The sequence below is a fragment of the Cajanus cajan genome, chromosome 5 (assembly GCF_000230855.2).
Source record: "Cajanus cajan strain Asha chromosome 5, NIPB_CcT2T_4, whole genome shotgun sequence".
In the NCBI taxonomy this organism is placed as follows: Eukaryota; Viridiplantae; Streptophyta; class Magnoliopsida; order Fabales; family Fabaceae; genus Cajanus; species Cajanus cajan.
In genome coordinates, this window is record NC_138521.1 from 19898006 (window position 1) to 19914487 (window position 16482).

Genomic DNA, 16482 nt, shown 5'->3' on the forward strand with positions numbered 1-16482 from the left:
GTCATAAAAGCAATTCTTCAATTCCGACCCCAACGGACTTTGAAGAAGCCATTCTTAAACCCCTTGTAGGAGGATGTAAATGCCCGGAGGAATCCCCGCTTTGGTACCTGAGCCAATGACACCCATTTCACCGGCTTGCTCGACCGGTAGATGTAATAATAAAGGAAGGCCAGGGGTCGGGGAGTGAGACCCAGGCACAGACATAGGTTATGAAATGCCTGCATTGCGGCCCAAGCGTTCGGATGCAACTGGGTCGGCGCCACGTTGAGTATCTGAAGCACCCCCATTTGAAAATCGTCGAAGGGCAACTGTATGCCGAGGTCATCGAACCAACACATGTAAGCGTAAAAGTGGTCATCTTCATCAAGCCCCGGCTCCAAAAACACGAAGTCCGTGTCCGGCCCATCGTCTACGCACCCCTCGGCGAGTAACGAAAACTCATCCTCACTCCCAAAGCACTTTTCCAAAGACACGAATGTGTCTAACAAACCTTGATCGGACAACTTGGAGAAGTAGATGCCGACCTCTCCATCCACCCATTCATACCCGGACATCTCAACCGTGCCATAATCAATCTTTGCCTTTGTCCGACTGCTCGGGCCTGCCACACCTTTACCTCGTGCATCGTCACGTACCTCCAACTCGTCTCCACTTACTTCGACCTGAATGGCCTTAGCATGCAGGTCAGGTTGGCCGACCCGACCTAAGCCTCTATCATCTACCTCGGTGGCCCGTGCCAAAGCCATAGCCAAGGTCACAGGAGGCGATACCTCGACCACTTCATCCCATCTATCTTCCTGCTCGGGGTGGTCGAAAGGGAATACCACTTCACATTGCAGCGGAGGCAACCTCGATATCTCACTCGAATCCGACCCCTCTCTATCTGACTCAGCGCCCGACGCCTCCGACGATGTCCAACTCCTAGCCGAAGAGTAACCCTTGTCCATTTATTACTAAAAATAAAGAATACAAAATTTACCTTGATCGGTGAGCTCGGACGAATTTGATTTCGAGAGCGCTCGGAAAATTTACAACAAGTAAATTCCCACGCAGCCCCCCGTATTTATAGGTGAGGTAAACGGGGGAGGTGAAAGGACGCCCCGAAACCCTAACCGTTCGATCTGGGCCATCCAACGGTCCAGATTTAGTAACCGTTGAGTCTGTAACCGCTAGGGCCAACGTGGCATGCCACACCCGCCGAGGTCTCGGTACCAGTTCCAACTGGTCATGGTCTCGGTGCAGGTTTTGCACGTCTAACTCCTCGGCTTAGGCATCATCCAAAAGAGGACTCGGCGTGACTTCGCACGTCTAAGTCCTCGGCCTAGGCATCATCCAAAAGAGGACTCTGCGTGACTTCGCACGTCTAAGTCCTCACCCTAGGCATCATCCAAAAGAGGTCTGGGCGTGACTTCGCACGTCTAAGTCCTCAGCCTAGGCATCATCCAAAAGAGGACTCGACGTGATTTTGCACGTCTAAGTCCTCGGTCTAGGCACCATCTATCAGAGGTCTCGGCGTGACTTTGCACGTCTAAGTCCTCGATCTAGGCATCATCCAAAAGAGGACTCGGCGTGACTTCGCACGTCTAAGTCCTCGGCCTAGACATCATCCAACAGAGTCCTCGGCATGAATTCCGTCATGGATTTTGACTTAAACTTTAGTTCACGAAATACCAGTAGAAACCCACCCTTATTATTCTCTAACATCGAGAACCACGTGCTTTGTACCGTCTTCGTCTTCCCCATCCTTCACGCTGCGGGGGTTGTATACCGTATGGTGGCCGACCAGGCCGAACACCCGAACCCGTGAATGCTTAGGCCGAATACCCGAGTCCACCGACCACTCATAAAGTGAATAAGACGTGTCGGTGTGGTCGGTCAAGCTCAGCACCTCCGCCAGGATGATTACGGAGAGCTTAATTAACATAATGCATCGGATTAGCCCCCTAATTTTCCGGGGCCCAATCCTTAATCACGGCCCAATAAGAACACCTATAAATAGAGCCCCAACGAGGTATGTAACCAACTTTCAACTACCGCATTTATTACGTCTAGCACTTACTTGAGCGTTGGAGTGTCTTTGCAGGCACACCCCCCCCCCGCTTCGGACTATTCGGATAGGATCGAGAAGACGCAGACCCAGACCCGACCCGGGACAATAAGGATAATTGAAGTGTGTATCCTAACATAGGAACAATTTGTTTAATAAACAACTTGGTGTATGAGTGAAGTTGAACAATGTTTTCAAGCCTGTCTATGTAACCAAATTAGCTTCCTTGTACGACACATCCTAGGAACAACTCTTACATTTTGTATATATATATATATATATATATATATATAAAGATATTTCTAGCTACCTTCAAAATTATCCTCAAAGGAATATACTACACCTCTTTCAAAAACCTCTATTATTCTCTAATAGCCATATGAAATTTGACATTCATTCTTTAATGGAAAACTTAACAATGGATAATGATTTTCTTACCACAAGTGAGGGGAATTTCTTCAAGAAAAAGAAAACTCTCCCCATTGATACCATATTCAAACTTCCTGTACCTATTTCAAATTCATCTTGGCCTCCAGGTATCCATAATGTGATTCATCATATTTTCTCCTATTGTAAAAAAATCTAGTATATGCATAATTATGATTGGTACATGCAGGTGGTGATTTTATAAGAGGGATAATTGATCTAGGTGGGTTGCAAGTGTCTCAAATATCAACATTCAACAAAGTTTGGGGCACCTATGGTGGTGGACCTGACAATAAAGGTTTCATCATGTTTGAACCATCAGGAATACCACAAGGTTTTTCTATGTTAGGTAGCTACTGTCAACCCAACAACAAGCCTCTTTTTGGATGAGTTCTTGTGTCAAAAAATGTATCTAAAAGTACAAACAACTCCACTTTAAAGCAACCAAATTGATTACACACTTATATGGAACAGTGCATCATTGAAGATTAGCCAAGATGGTCCCATCTATGTTTGGCATCCAATATCACCTGATGGGTACAAAGCTTTGGGCCATGTTGTCACCAACACACCAAACAAGCCTTCCCTTGACAAAATTAGGTGTGTAAGATCAGACCTCACTGACCAATGTGAAACAAGTTCATTGGTTTGAAAATCAGGAAGCTTCAGTGTTTATGATGTTAGACCCAGCAATAGGGGAATCCAAGCTCCTAGTGTTAGAGTAGGCACCTTTGTTGCTCAAAATGGGAGCACCATCAACCCTCCAAGTATTGCTTGTCCAAGTATTTCTTGTTTGAAAACCAACAATGCTATCCCAAAACATATGCCTAATCTACAACAAATCAAGGCAATACTCCAAGTTTACTCTCCAATTATGTGCTTGCACCCTGATGAAAAATACTTACCATCTTCTATGAATTGGTTTTTCTCCAACGGGGCACTACTATATAAGAAAGGGCAAGAGTCAAATCCTGTCACAATAGCACCAAATGGCACTAACCTCCCTCAAGATCATAACACTGATGGTGCCTATTGGTTGGACCTACTTGTTGACGCATCCAATAAAGAGAAGGTCAAGAAAGGAGATTTGCAAAGTGCTAAAAGTTATGTTCATGTGAAGCCAATGCTTGGAGGATTCACTGACATTGCAATATGGGTCTTCTACCCATTCAATGGGCCTTCAAGAGCTAAAGTTAAGTTCATTACTCTTTGATGGACCATGGGCCAAAGGCCCAATTGCAAGAGCTATGGCCAGGAGGATTCAGGAGGAGTTGGACATTTTGAAGTCTAGTAGGCTTTCTAAGCCCAAGGTATTCTTCACTTGGACTATTCTAACATGAAGAGAAGGCCTAGTTCCAATTGTAGATAATTTATACATAGTTCTCTTGTATAGGCTTAATTTTGCCTTTGTATTTGTGAGGCACTTTATTGCATTTTATTAGTCATTGTATAATGTTTCTAGGATAGGTTACTTGGGAACTTAGACTCCATTTAACCTAACCTAGAAGTAAATTCTTTTTCTATTTTTGAGTAGTAGGAGTGGGGGTGGCATTTAGCAATACTTGAGGGTGTGATTAATAATTACGCTAGAATTGGGCTTAGGCAAAATTTTACATATTAGACTTGTTTTACTCCTAATTTTTCAAGGATTTGATTTAGCTAGGTCTCATCAACATTAGATGAACCTAAATAAACCAAATCAACATTTTTCTCAAAATCGGATTGAGCAAAACAAGCCAAATGGCTGCCTAGCCTAGCTCACCTTCTTGGCCGAGTTTCTTCTTCACTCTCTTAAGCTTGAGAAGCTTGTGCTACAAGCTTCTCCTTAGCTTGTTTCCCAAGCAAGCTAAGTGAGAAGCTTGCTCCACAAGCTTCTAGACTCACTTGGACGGTCAAGTGACCTTACCATGGTTCCTAGTGAACCATGGTTAAGGTTAGCTTTCTCCTTGAGCTACCTATCCCTATATATTTGTAATTTTCACCTTGTAGCTCATTTTTGATGAATGAACTTCAGAATTTTATACAAATTCTCTCTTCTCAAAGTCACCAAAACCGTGGAGCTTCCTCTCCCTAGGTTTTCTCTCAAAGGTTCTTCAAACTTTTGAACAAGGTTCCTTGAGCTTCTTCATCTTCTTGGAGTGGCCGAACCTCCTAAGTGCTTCTCCACCATTGAAAACTCCTTCAAGGTGTTTCAAGCATCAAAACCGAGTCTCCTCAAGAGTGAAAAGGTCTTGGACGGATTGAATCTTGAAGAACAACAATCCTCTTTAAGTTTCTTCCATCATTTTTGGTATTTAGAGCTTTGGTGCTCTTGAGGTTATGTGTTCTAACTTTTCTTCTTGAATCCGTGTTGTTTCTTCCTTGTTCTATGTCAAATATTGTGTTTTCTGTATGGATCTAAGTCTAATACATATTTTGATGGATCCTTATGTCACATGTGAAGTAATTGATTCATGATTTTTGCTTGTTTCCTATCTTCTTGAATCAATTTGTTTGTGCGCCTAGGTTTCTATGCTTGTGCATTTTGTTTTTCTTGAGTCTTCTCCATTCCAATAGCATGAGTCTGTGATTGAACAATTCATATAGCATGTGTTTTGATTTTGAATCAATTGTTTTGTCTAGAAGTCATGTGTAGTCCTTTTAATGTCATTGAATCCTAGACTAGCTTGTTTAACCTTTGTTTTTGTGTTGTTTTGAGTCAAATACTTGGTGCAGTTTTTGTTTGATATTCTTGTGCCTACCTATATGTGCTTTTGATTTACATGTTTGAGTTCATAATTTGCTATTAGTTCTAGCAAATTTCCTAGAGTTAGGTTTCTTTTATGTCACGTTAAAAAGTTTGTCAAAAAAAAATTTTCTAAACATTATTCCTATTAGGTTTCTTTGAGTCTTGCTTTGTGGCTGAAACTTATAACACATTTTAAGTCCTCAAAACAAAGGCAAAACAGAGGTATTTGTGTTCTAAAAGCATTAGAAAAACAAAGGAAAGAGTGCTTGAAAAATGACCTAAAAATAGTACAAAATGCGTGAAGCACTAGAAAATAAGTTTTGCTAGCATACCTCTTGTTTTGTGGAAAATTTAGGCATCAATTTTATTCATTAAATCCGAGACTAATATTGATTGAAAAAGGCATTAAACTCCTGTGTCAAAAGAAAAAAAAAGTGCAAAAGAAATTACAAAAGAAAACAAAAAGAAAGAACACAAGAAAAAGCCAAGGAGTAGAAAATTTTTGACTAGTTTGCTCTCGGTTTTGGTTTGTGTTGAATGTTTGAAAACTGTCCAGCCACATATATCATTGCTTTGAGTCTTATTTTGTTTTGTAATCTTAGCTTTTATTTTGTGTGCTATTGTTAGGTTTTCCTTTGCTTTGAGTCTTGTTTTGTAATCGCTAGTGTCATTGTTAGGTTTTCCTTTGTGTGCTAACCTTTCTTTGGTGCCTTAATTTCTGCTTGTCAATTTTTGGAATTCCTTCTAATATTGTCTCATCTACTTCCACCATTTCGTGTAGTTGTTCCTAATTGTTCCTTTTCAGTTTTTGCATTAATATTCCAGCAACTTAAGGTGTATTGAGTGCTTCTTGAAGGTGTGGAAGGTCAAGTTCAAAGGAAGCCAACATTGAAGGCTTTTGGTGGTGACCTAGGAAGCTTGCTTCTCCATTGGAAGAAAGCTTTGAGAACCAAACACCTAGGAGTAACCAACATCAAGGTTACTTCTAAAAGAGAAGTGACACACTTGTGAGAGCTGCAACATTGGTGGCTGAATTGGAAGAAAAAGCAGCAATAAATTTTGAGAAAAATTTTTGAAAACAAGGAACTAGGAACAAATTTAGTGATGGAAATTTTGCTTTCAAAAATTTTCATTTCTAAATCCATCTCTAAATTTGTCACTAATTTAGTGGCTAATTTTGTTTTTCTTAAAAATTAGGTGCAGCCACTAATTTCATTTATTGTTAATTTCATTTAGCGTAAATTTGCATTTCCTTTGGAGTAAATTTGCATCTCATTTCTTGTAAATTTCAATTTCTTTCATTTTTTTTGTACAAGGCCTTTTTAGGAGTGTCTTGGAGTGATTTTGGTGTATCTCCATCTCTCCTTAGTGTTTTCAATTAGGTAAATCCGTTTAGTGCTTGTGAGAGTGGTCCTTGGAAGTCCTTGGTACTTTCCAAGCTCTCACATAGGGTTACTTGCTTTAAACGCCTAGTTTATGTTTTCTTGTCTTTAGGTTTTCAAGCAATTTATGTTTTCAGCAATTTAAGTTTTCAAGAAAGTTATGTTTTCATGCCATTTATGTTTTCAAGCAATTTATGTTTTCAAGTCTTGAATAATTGTACACATTAGGCACTTGTTTGTTATTTCCTTTTTGAAATGTTCTTTGTGAAAATTGCTTTGTGCAAGACAAAAGTACAAGGGGGTTTAGAGATTTTTACTTGAAGAGGCTTGGTTATTAAGTGACTCTTTGTAGCTCACCTCCCTCCATAGTTCAATTTGTACTCTTAGACCTCTAGGTGCCAAGTCAAGCACTTCAAAAAAATATTATTTTCCTTAAAAATTATTTTTGTGTGAAAATACTTTTTGTTTAAAAATGTCTCAAAACTCTGACTATAGTGAAAGTGATGGCTCTCCAAAAAGTCTTTCTTATATCACTAAAGAGCTAAAATCACTTAAACTATGGAGGAAGCAAGAAGCCATTCAAAAATAAAAGGATAAAATTGAAAGAGAGGCTCAACTTGCTATCCTTGAAGAGGATTTGAGGATTCTTAGACAAGAAAAGGGAAAACTTAAAGAAGAGATGAGAAAACAAAAGAGAAGGAGTAGGAGCTCACACTCTCAATATTCTTCTCCCAATGAGAGTCTAAACATGGGAAACCACTATCAACCTCCTCCTAGGAGAACCATTAAACCTAGGGAAGTCAAAGTTGACCTCCCACAATTTTTTGGAAATGATGATGTGGAATCATATCTAGATTGGGAGATGAAAGTTGAGCAACTCTTTGCTTGCCACAAGGTGAGTGAAGAGAGGAAAGTCCCTCTGGCTACCCTTAGCTTCCAAGGGCATGCCATGTATTGGTCGACAACCTTAGAGAGAGAAAGGCACTTCTATAATGACCCTCCTATCCAATATTGGAATGATCTTAATTTAGAGTGCCATGAGGAGGAGGCATATTCCCACCTATTATGGAAGGGAGCTTATGAATAAGCTCCAAAGGCTCCAACAAAGAGATGTGTTTGTAGAATAGTACAGGCAACAAATGGAGCTTTACATGATGAGGGCTTGCATTAGAGAAGAGGAAGCTACTATGTAGCTAGATTCTTTAGTGGTCTTAACTTAGAGATAAGAGACCAGGTGGAGCTACTACCCTACAGGGACCTAAATGACTTGGTCCAACTTTGTGTAACAACAGAAAATGAGAAAATCCTCTTTTAAAAGAGAAAGCTCCCACTCTTCATCCCTAAGAAAAGATCACAAGAGGGAGGGAAAACATATTGAAAAGAAGAAAGCTTTTGAACCCTCCAAGGATCTAGTTAGAGAAAAAGGAAGAGAAAAAGGCAAAGAAAAAGGGAAGGACACTCCACACACTAGTTCTAGGACTAGTGATATTAAATTCTTTAAGTGTTTAGGGAGAGGCCACATTGCCTCCCAATGTCCCACAAAGAAAGTTATCATCATGAGGGTACATGACAATTATAGTAGTCAAAAAGAGACTACTACTTCCTCTAGTGATAGTGAGGAAGAAGCAAGTGAGCATGAGGAAAATGTGGAGGTTACTTTTCCTTATGAAGGGGAGCTCTTAATGATTAGGAGACTCCTCAACAACCAACCAAGTGGTACTATATCACAAAGGGAGAACATATTTCATACAAGATGCAATGTTTTAAATAATGCATGTTCTCTCATTGTTGATAGTGGATTATGGTGCAACTGTTGTAGCACTAGGTTGGTTGAGAAGTTGGGCTTAACTACTAGTCCCCATCCTAAACCTTATCAACTTCATTGGCTTAATGAGGATGGTGACCTAATAGTTGACCAACAAGTAAAGGTCAAGCTTTCCATTGGGAAGTATGAAGATGAGGTGCTATGTGATATAGTACCAATGGAAGCTTGTCATATCTTGTTAGGAAGGTCGTGACAATATGATAAGAAAACTATGCACAATGGCCTTACTAATGAGATATCCTTTACACATAAGGAAAAGAAATTTGTGCTTCATCCTCTTTCTCCTCAACACGTGGCAGAGGATCAAGCACAAATGAAATTCAAAAGAGAAGGTGAAAGAAAATTTCAAAAAAAAAAAAAAAAAGAGAAAAAAAAGTCCATGAAAACTAGGGATAAAGAGAATTCTAGAGAGAAAGGAGTCCCCTCTCTAGAAGTTGTTAATCAAGAGAAAAACATTTCAAAACAAACTCTCTTGATTAAAAAACCCTATTTTATCCTCTTATGTACAGGGACTCTAACTTGCACTGCCACATCTAGTGGGCATGAGACTCTTCCAAAGGGGGCTAATGATGAGATTCCACTTGTGAAATCTCAAGAATTCCTTCAATGCTTCTCGGATTCCTTGGAGAGATATCAAGGATGAAGACTCTAAGAAGCACCAATGTGACCTAGGCTTGCTCTTGCTAAGTCCGGAAGAAGATGAGTGATCCTAGCTCTACAAAGAGAGGAGCTCAAAAAGGGTAGAGAAAGGATCAAGTGACATTCGGAGGGAGAGAGTTCTAAGAGGAGAAATCTCATGTATATAATCCAAAAGTGGCTACAAGTCTCGGCCATGTAGAATATATAGGGAAAAATTAGGTTAAGTGAACCATGGGTTAGCCTAAGGTTAAGTGAAACCATGGTATGACACATAACCTCAAGAGCACCAAGGCTCTGATACCAAAAATGATGGAACATCTTGAAAAAGATTGTTGTTTCTCCAAGTTGAACCGTCCAAATCCCTTCTTCTCTTGAGTTTCTTCACGTCAATGGAGGAATGAAGGAGATTCAAGCTTCAAATCTTGAAGATGCAACTCAAAGAGGTTCGGTTTCTCTAGAAGGAGAGAAACTTGAGGAACCAAGCACAAAGGAGAAGTTCCTTTGTGAAGCTTCTAGGAGAAGGAAGATTCTCCATGATTTTTGGGACTCTTGAATGAGAGAGAATTTCTGAATTCTTATTCTCATATATGTCAAAAATGAGAGAAAGAGTTGGAGTTACAAATATATAGAAGGAGGTAGCTTAGGGAGCAAGCTAACCTTAACCATGGTTCACTAGGAACCATGGTTGGGTTGTTTGACCGTCCAAGCTAGTTAAGAAACTTGTGGAGCAAGCTTCTCACTTAGCTTGCTTGGGAAGCAAGCTAAGGAGAAGCTTGTAGCACAAGCTTCTCAAAGCTTTGAAGGTAGGGAAGAAATTCGGCCAAGGAAAGGAGACTAGGCAAGCTAGGCGGCCAAAGGTCCATTTTGCTCACTTTGATTGTTTCAAAAATTTTGTCTAGGCTCAATTCTGACCCAATTACTAGTCACACCCTCAAGCATTACTAAATGTCACCCCCACTTCTACTACTGAAAAAATAGAAAATGAGTGTACTTCAAAATTAGGTTAAATGGAGTAAAAGTCTCCAAGTAACCTACCCTAAAAATAATATACAATGATCTACAACATGAAATAAAGTGCCTCACAAATACAAAGACAAAAATAAGCCTATACAAGGAATCTATGTACAAACTATATACAATTAGAACTATGTTTCCTCTTCATGATAGAGTAGTCCAAATGAAGAGTACCTTGGGCTTAGAGAGCCCACTGGTCTTAAAGTTGTTCATTCCCCATGCATAGATTTTGTTGTCTCATGAACGTCAACTCTAAGGCAACCTTGGTCCACCATGCAACTGTCCACGTTAATGTCGTCAACACTAGTACCAGATACAACTGAATGATGAGAAATATCGTTAGAGTGGGATTCAACACCATTATCACCATGAACATGTAATTGTGGAACTTTGGTACATTATGACTAACATGTCCATAACACCCATAATATGTGCATATAATGTGAAGACCCTCATACTCAACATTGTACCATTGATCTCTCACTTTAATCTTGCCCACAACTATTTCAACACAAACTCGGGCTGATTGACTATAGTAAGGCTCTTTTTAAAATTAATTATGTAAATAGGGTTGTTTTGAAATTATTTACACCTTCGAGATAGTTTACTACAGTGTCGCTAAGGAACATAGCGACACTAGTGCCACGTGTAATATTTTTTTTTAGAAGCCATGAAAGACATGCTGTAAAAGTCGTCAGAGTCGGTAGCACTTTAACTAAAGTCGCTACAGCCAGTAACAACACACAATGGCTTAATGTTATATCTACTAAGTCGCTACAGGCTATAGTGCCAAGAATTTTTTTTTAAAAAAAATAATTAAATGAAGTCGCTAGAGGCTATAACGACATCAATTAATTATTTTTTTAAAAAAATTATTTAAAATTATTTAATAATTTTTAAGACTAACATAAATTGTTTTAAAATAAAGAAAAAAATTCATTTTTAAATTGAATTATTTAATATAAAAAATATTATTATAAAATATATAATGGTAAATATATATATATATATATATATATATAATAAAGTAAGTAAATTTTTTTACTAACAGCAAAATATAAATTTTTCATAAATTATTAAATAAATAAAATTAATTTATAAATATTAATTTTAAAATTTATTTTATATAATATGTAAACATATTAAATTTTTTAAAATATTCATTTATGTTTTAAAAAATAAACATAATATAATTTGAAAATTTTAAATTTAGAAATAATTAAATAATTTTAATTGTACGAAGTCATTACAAATTATAATGTCTAAATTCTTTTTATAAAAAATAATTGAACGAAGTTTTTACAGATTAATTATTTTTTTTTAAAAATAATTTAGTTAAATTTTTAAGATATGACATTTGTAAGAGAATTAAATTTATTTAATAATTTTTAAGACTAAGATAAATTATTAAAAAAAATAAAAAATAAATTCATTTATAAATTGAATTATTTAATATGAAAAATATGATTATAATATATATATATATATATATAATTATAAATATAAATATAATAAAATAAGTATTTTTTTTATTAACAGTATAATATAAATTTTTCATAAGTTATTAAATAAATAAAATTATTTTATAAATATTGATTAAAAATATTAAACATAAAGTCACTATTTTCCTTAGAAACATAATTGTATTTTTAAAATTTGTTATATAATATGTAAATATATTAAAATTTGTAATATATTAATTTATGTTTTAAAAAATGAAAGTAATATAATTTAGAAAAATAAATTTAAAAATAATTAAATAATTTTATTTATACGAAGTCGCTTTAAACTATAACTTTTAAAAAAGATTTTTATAAAAAAAAGTAATTAAATAAAGTCGTTACATGCTATAACGACATCAATAATTATTTTTTAAAAAAATAATTTATTTAAATTTTTAACATATAACATTTTTTAAAAAATTAAATTTATTTAATAAATCTTAAAGTTAACATAAATTGTTAAAAAATAAAGCAAAAAATAAATTTATTTTTGAATTGAATTATTTAATATAAGAAATATAATTATAAAAAAAATATAATTTTTACTGTTTGGGTGTCACATGTTGAATCCCTATTGGTTGGTTTTGTGATGAAAATGACACGTGGAAATCATGCAATGAGGAAGGTGCAGTACCTCATTTTTTTATTTTTTTTTATTTCCAGATTTATTTTAATAATTTATTTTCACTTTATTTTTAATTTTATAATTCATTTTTTTCTTTTGCATTGTTTTACATTTTTTCCTTCACTTATTTTTTTTCTTTTCCTTTTTTTTTTCTTTTCAGATTTATTTAACAATTTTTGCTCACTTTTTTTTAATTATACAATTTTTTTTCTCTTGCATTTTTTTTATTTTTTTTTCCTTCATTTTTTTTCTTTTCATCTTTTACACATTTTTTATTTTCTGATTTCTTGTTATTTTTTTCACTTTGTTTTTCTTCTGTGACTCAGTTTTTTTTTTTTTTTTTTTCATTTTTAACGGCTTTTTTTCTATAGTTTTTTTTTCACTTTTAAAAAAATTTCTTTATAAAAATGGATTTTTTAATGTTAATTATTTTTATTTAAATTTATTTTATAAAGTACTATTAATGTCGTTATAGTCTGATCCACATTTTTTTTTTCATATTTTTCATTTTCATTTTCATTTTTTAACATTTTTTTAACATATTTTTTCCAGTTTTTTAAAAGTTTTTGTTTATAAAAGTAGAGTTTTATGAATGGTAATTATTTTTATTTATATTTATTTTCAAAATATTACTAATTTATTTTGGTTCAATGAACTATTCTGGGTTATTTTTAAAAAAATTATTTTTTTTGTAAATTATTAAAATATTTTAAATGATCAGTTCTAAAATAAATTTATTTAAAAATATTTATTTTTTATTTTTGCAAAAATAAAAATAAAATTTTTTTTAAGTCATTTGAGAAGTTGAAATAACTAGTGGCAACATCTACACCACTAAATTCAAGCTATTTAAAAAAAAAAAAAAAATATACGTGCTATTAATGTCGTTGTGATAATTCTAAAATAGCTTCATTTACATAATTAGTTTTAAAAAAAACTTACAATGGTCAATCAACCCACAAACTCGTGCAAATCTGCCCCTCTCAATCGTATAGTGTTTCGATCAACTTTAACCAGAACTCCAATAGTAAAAGCCATGGCAAGGAGGACGCTTTCATCATAATATAAAACATTTAGCCCTGGATTTAGGATAAATAAAATATATTATAATATAAAAATTATTTTTTATTTATTAATAATTTATCTTAAAATATTTAAATTTAATTTATAAATTATTATAATAAATAAAAATCAAATTATATATAAAATTAAAAGAATCCTAAAAAAACTCTCTTGTCGAAGAAAAATTCTTAAAAATATTTTCGAGCAAGATTATTATTTGTGTTATATATATATTAATTGATTTGTAAGTTACATTTAATAATTTTAAATTAAATTATAAATATTTAAAATTATCTTACATCATAATATAAAATATTTTTATAAATATAAATATGATATATATTTATATAAATTTTATATTAATATTTAAAAAATAATCTATATAATAAATAATTAGCACGTAGAAATACATAAATACATATATTTAAGTGTTAGCTTTTAAAGAAATATGAAATCATGAAAGAATTAAACAAGGTCTTTTTTTTTTTATGATAATTAAACAAGGTCTTTTTGTAATTTTAAAAAGTATTTTTAAGTAAATAAATAAATGAATAATCTCCTGTCACCAGAAAAAACTCACACATCGGAGCTAACAGAATTTTTTTTATGAGGCCCGTTAAAGGTCTAACGGGCTGGGTTGGCCCATTTGAGAAGTCTCTTTTAAAAACCTAACACTAACCCTTCCTCTCTTTGCCGAGCGTATCTGCGCAGCTGCAGCCACACAGGAAGCTCCTTGGCGTTTCAACTGAAGAACCATCCGCAGGTTCCTTTACCACTCCCTCCTCTTCATCACTTTCACACTTTTATTTTCTCTCAAATTATTAAGCTTCTTTCTTTGGGTTAAAAGCCCTTGAAATAGGTCCAATGTATATTCAGATGTATATGTTTTGTTCACTGTTGTTGTAAAACATTTACACAAACATTCCATTAAATTGATGTTTGTATAAAAATTTACAGTGAAAGATTATAAACGGTGATAGTCATTTATGTATGAAAGATGATGATAATGGTTGATAGATTGGATCTTTTCTTTTGGTATCATTGTAGCATGATTTGTTATGCAGAATATCAAGTGGGTATGGGTTTAGTTAGGGTGACATGGTATGTTTAATTGGACTTTGTAGTTGATTTGTCTTTTTATATGATGTTATGTTGACCCTGTGATTTTCTTTGTTCTATTATTGTTATTTTTTTCATTCATAGGTAAGTCATGGTTAAGCATAACAACGTGATCCCAAATGGGCACTTCAAAAAGCACTGGCAAAACTATGTGAAGACTTGGTTTAATCAACCAGCAAGGAAGACCAGAAGACGGTTAGGTAAATTTTACCTTATTTCTTGTTCTTTTTTTAATATTGTTGTGATAATTAGTTAATCAATTTGGCTTAATACTTGTTTTTCAAGAAACTAGCACATGGTTGTGTGACTAATGATTGTTGTGTTTTCAGCTCGGCAGAAGAAGGCTGTCAAGATTTTCCCCAGGCCAACTGGTGGACCTCTGAGGCCTGTTGTTCACGGTCAAACTTTGAAATACAACATGAAAGTAAGAGCTGGGAGAGGATTTTCTCTTGAAGAGTTGAAGGTAAAATGACTTATTCTTCCCCCACTCTCCCAAAAGCACCTATTAGGCAGCTACCAAGTTATGGCTTACAATAATTCCATGATTGGTGGGGGTAACTAGGGTGTTGTTAATGTTATCAAATACCAATGAACTTGACTGTTATAGCCTTATAGCTGTCTGTACCTGTCATGCTAAGGCTGCTACTTTGGTACATGAATATCTGAAGTTAACAAAGAGATGCCTGTGCATTATTTCTTGTTGGCTTCTTACTATGGAAGAGCTTTATATTGTACCCCACGAACATTTCATTGCTAGTTATGCTGTATGTAGTTTTGATTTCTTTCAAAATTATAAATGATCTTTGTTTTCATTCAGTTTATAAATGAAAAACTAAGCTAGTAATTACATTTAAAATGTGTAAAACATCTGAAATTCTGTCTCTAATTATTCTTCCTGACAATAATTCTTTTGTTTGTTCTAGGCTGCTGGTATTCCCAAAAAACTTGCTCCAACTATTGGCATTGCTGTTGATCATCGCCGCAAGAATCGTTCTTTGGAGAGTATGCAGGCTAATGTGCAGAGGCTGAAAACTTATAAGGCCAAGTTGGTTGTGTTCCCAAGACGGGCACGCAAGGTCAAGGTAATATGCTTATTTCTTTAATTATTAGTTTGGTGATTATGTGTGCTTTCTATTTTATGTTGATCCTTTCTTTGAAGTTGGCAACAAAATCAAGGTTTGAGGTTTTTATAGCCCTAATTTTATTTTTCTTTTGCAGGCTGGTGATTCTAGCCCTGAAGAACTGGCAAATGCCACTCAAGTTCAGGGTCCATTCTTGCCCATAGTGAGGGAGAAGCCATCTGTTGATCTTGTTAAGGTAACAGATGAAATGAAAGCATTCAAAGCATATTATAAGCTTCGTCTGGAACGCACCAACAAACGCCACTATGGTGCCCGCCTAAAGAAAGCTGCTGAAGCTGAAAAAGAAGATAAGAAATGATGTCCTTGAGAAGCTAGTTTGTAATCCATATTGTAGTTGGGAGAAATTTTTGTTTGAGATTCTGCACTTTAGCTTTATGATGATCATGAGTTTTAAAATATCACTCTTACAGTTTTTTTGTCGAACTCAAGTCTGTTAATTGAGTTATTACTCTTGTTTTGTTTTTCTTTGATCTATCCTCTTTTTGGTTGTTCTAGTTGTGTTTTTTAATTGCTGGCATGCATGTTTTTCAGGAATACAACTGGATCTTCCTTTAGCTATATTGCTGTCTTTAGCATCACTAACTAATTTCATGTCTTCACACTATAGCCGGATAGGACACTATTTAACCTTGTATCATGTTGTAAAGCGTCTTTCAGAGTAATGATGTGATAGAAACAACTCAAATATCATGGATCAATTTAAATACAACTCGAAGTTGTGGTGGCAAATTGTCTGTTTTTTAGCAAGTGGATTTGAGCTTTTCAGCTGATATTGCCCTTGATTGATCAAATTGATCTTGGTTTTTCTCAATTATATCACAATTGGAGGTTAGTAGAAGCAATTTTGCTAAAATTGTTTATGTGCATGTTGTTGCCGACAAGGCCTTGGATAATGTTGCAGAGACTACCATATTATGCAAAATTACATGTTGAACGTGCTTATTATAATAATATAATCAAAATTTATAATA

At 34.7% G+C, this 16482-nt stretch overlaps 1 protein-coding gene and 1 pseudogene across 1 annotated transcript; both read left to right on the forward strand.

Annotated features, from left to right (window-relative positions):
* Nucleotides 1-2465: 2465 nt before the first annotated feature.
* Nucleotides 2466-3849, forward strand: LOC109796468 (hypothetical protein At1g04090 pseudogene; annotated as a pseudogene).
* Nucleotides 3850-13872: 10023 nt separating this feature from the next.
* Nucleotides 13873-15981, forward strand: LOC109796785 (large ribosomal subunit protein eL13z). The gene is made up of 5 exons (XM_020356578.3): nucleotides 13873-14013; nucleotides 14454-14569; nucleotides 14699-14832; nucleotides 15293-15451; nucleotides 15588-15981. The coding sequence occupies exons 2-5, from the start codon at nucleotides 14461-14463 to the stop codon at nucleotides 15807-15809; spliced, it is 624 nt and encodes a 207-aa protein (XP_020212167.1). The 5' UTR covers nucleotides 13873-14013; nucleotides 14454-14460; the 3' UTR covers nucleotides 15810-15981.
* The last annotated feature ends 501 nt before the right edge of the window (nucleotides 15982-16482 follow it).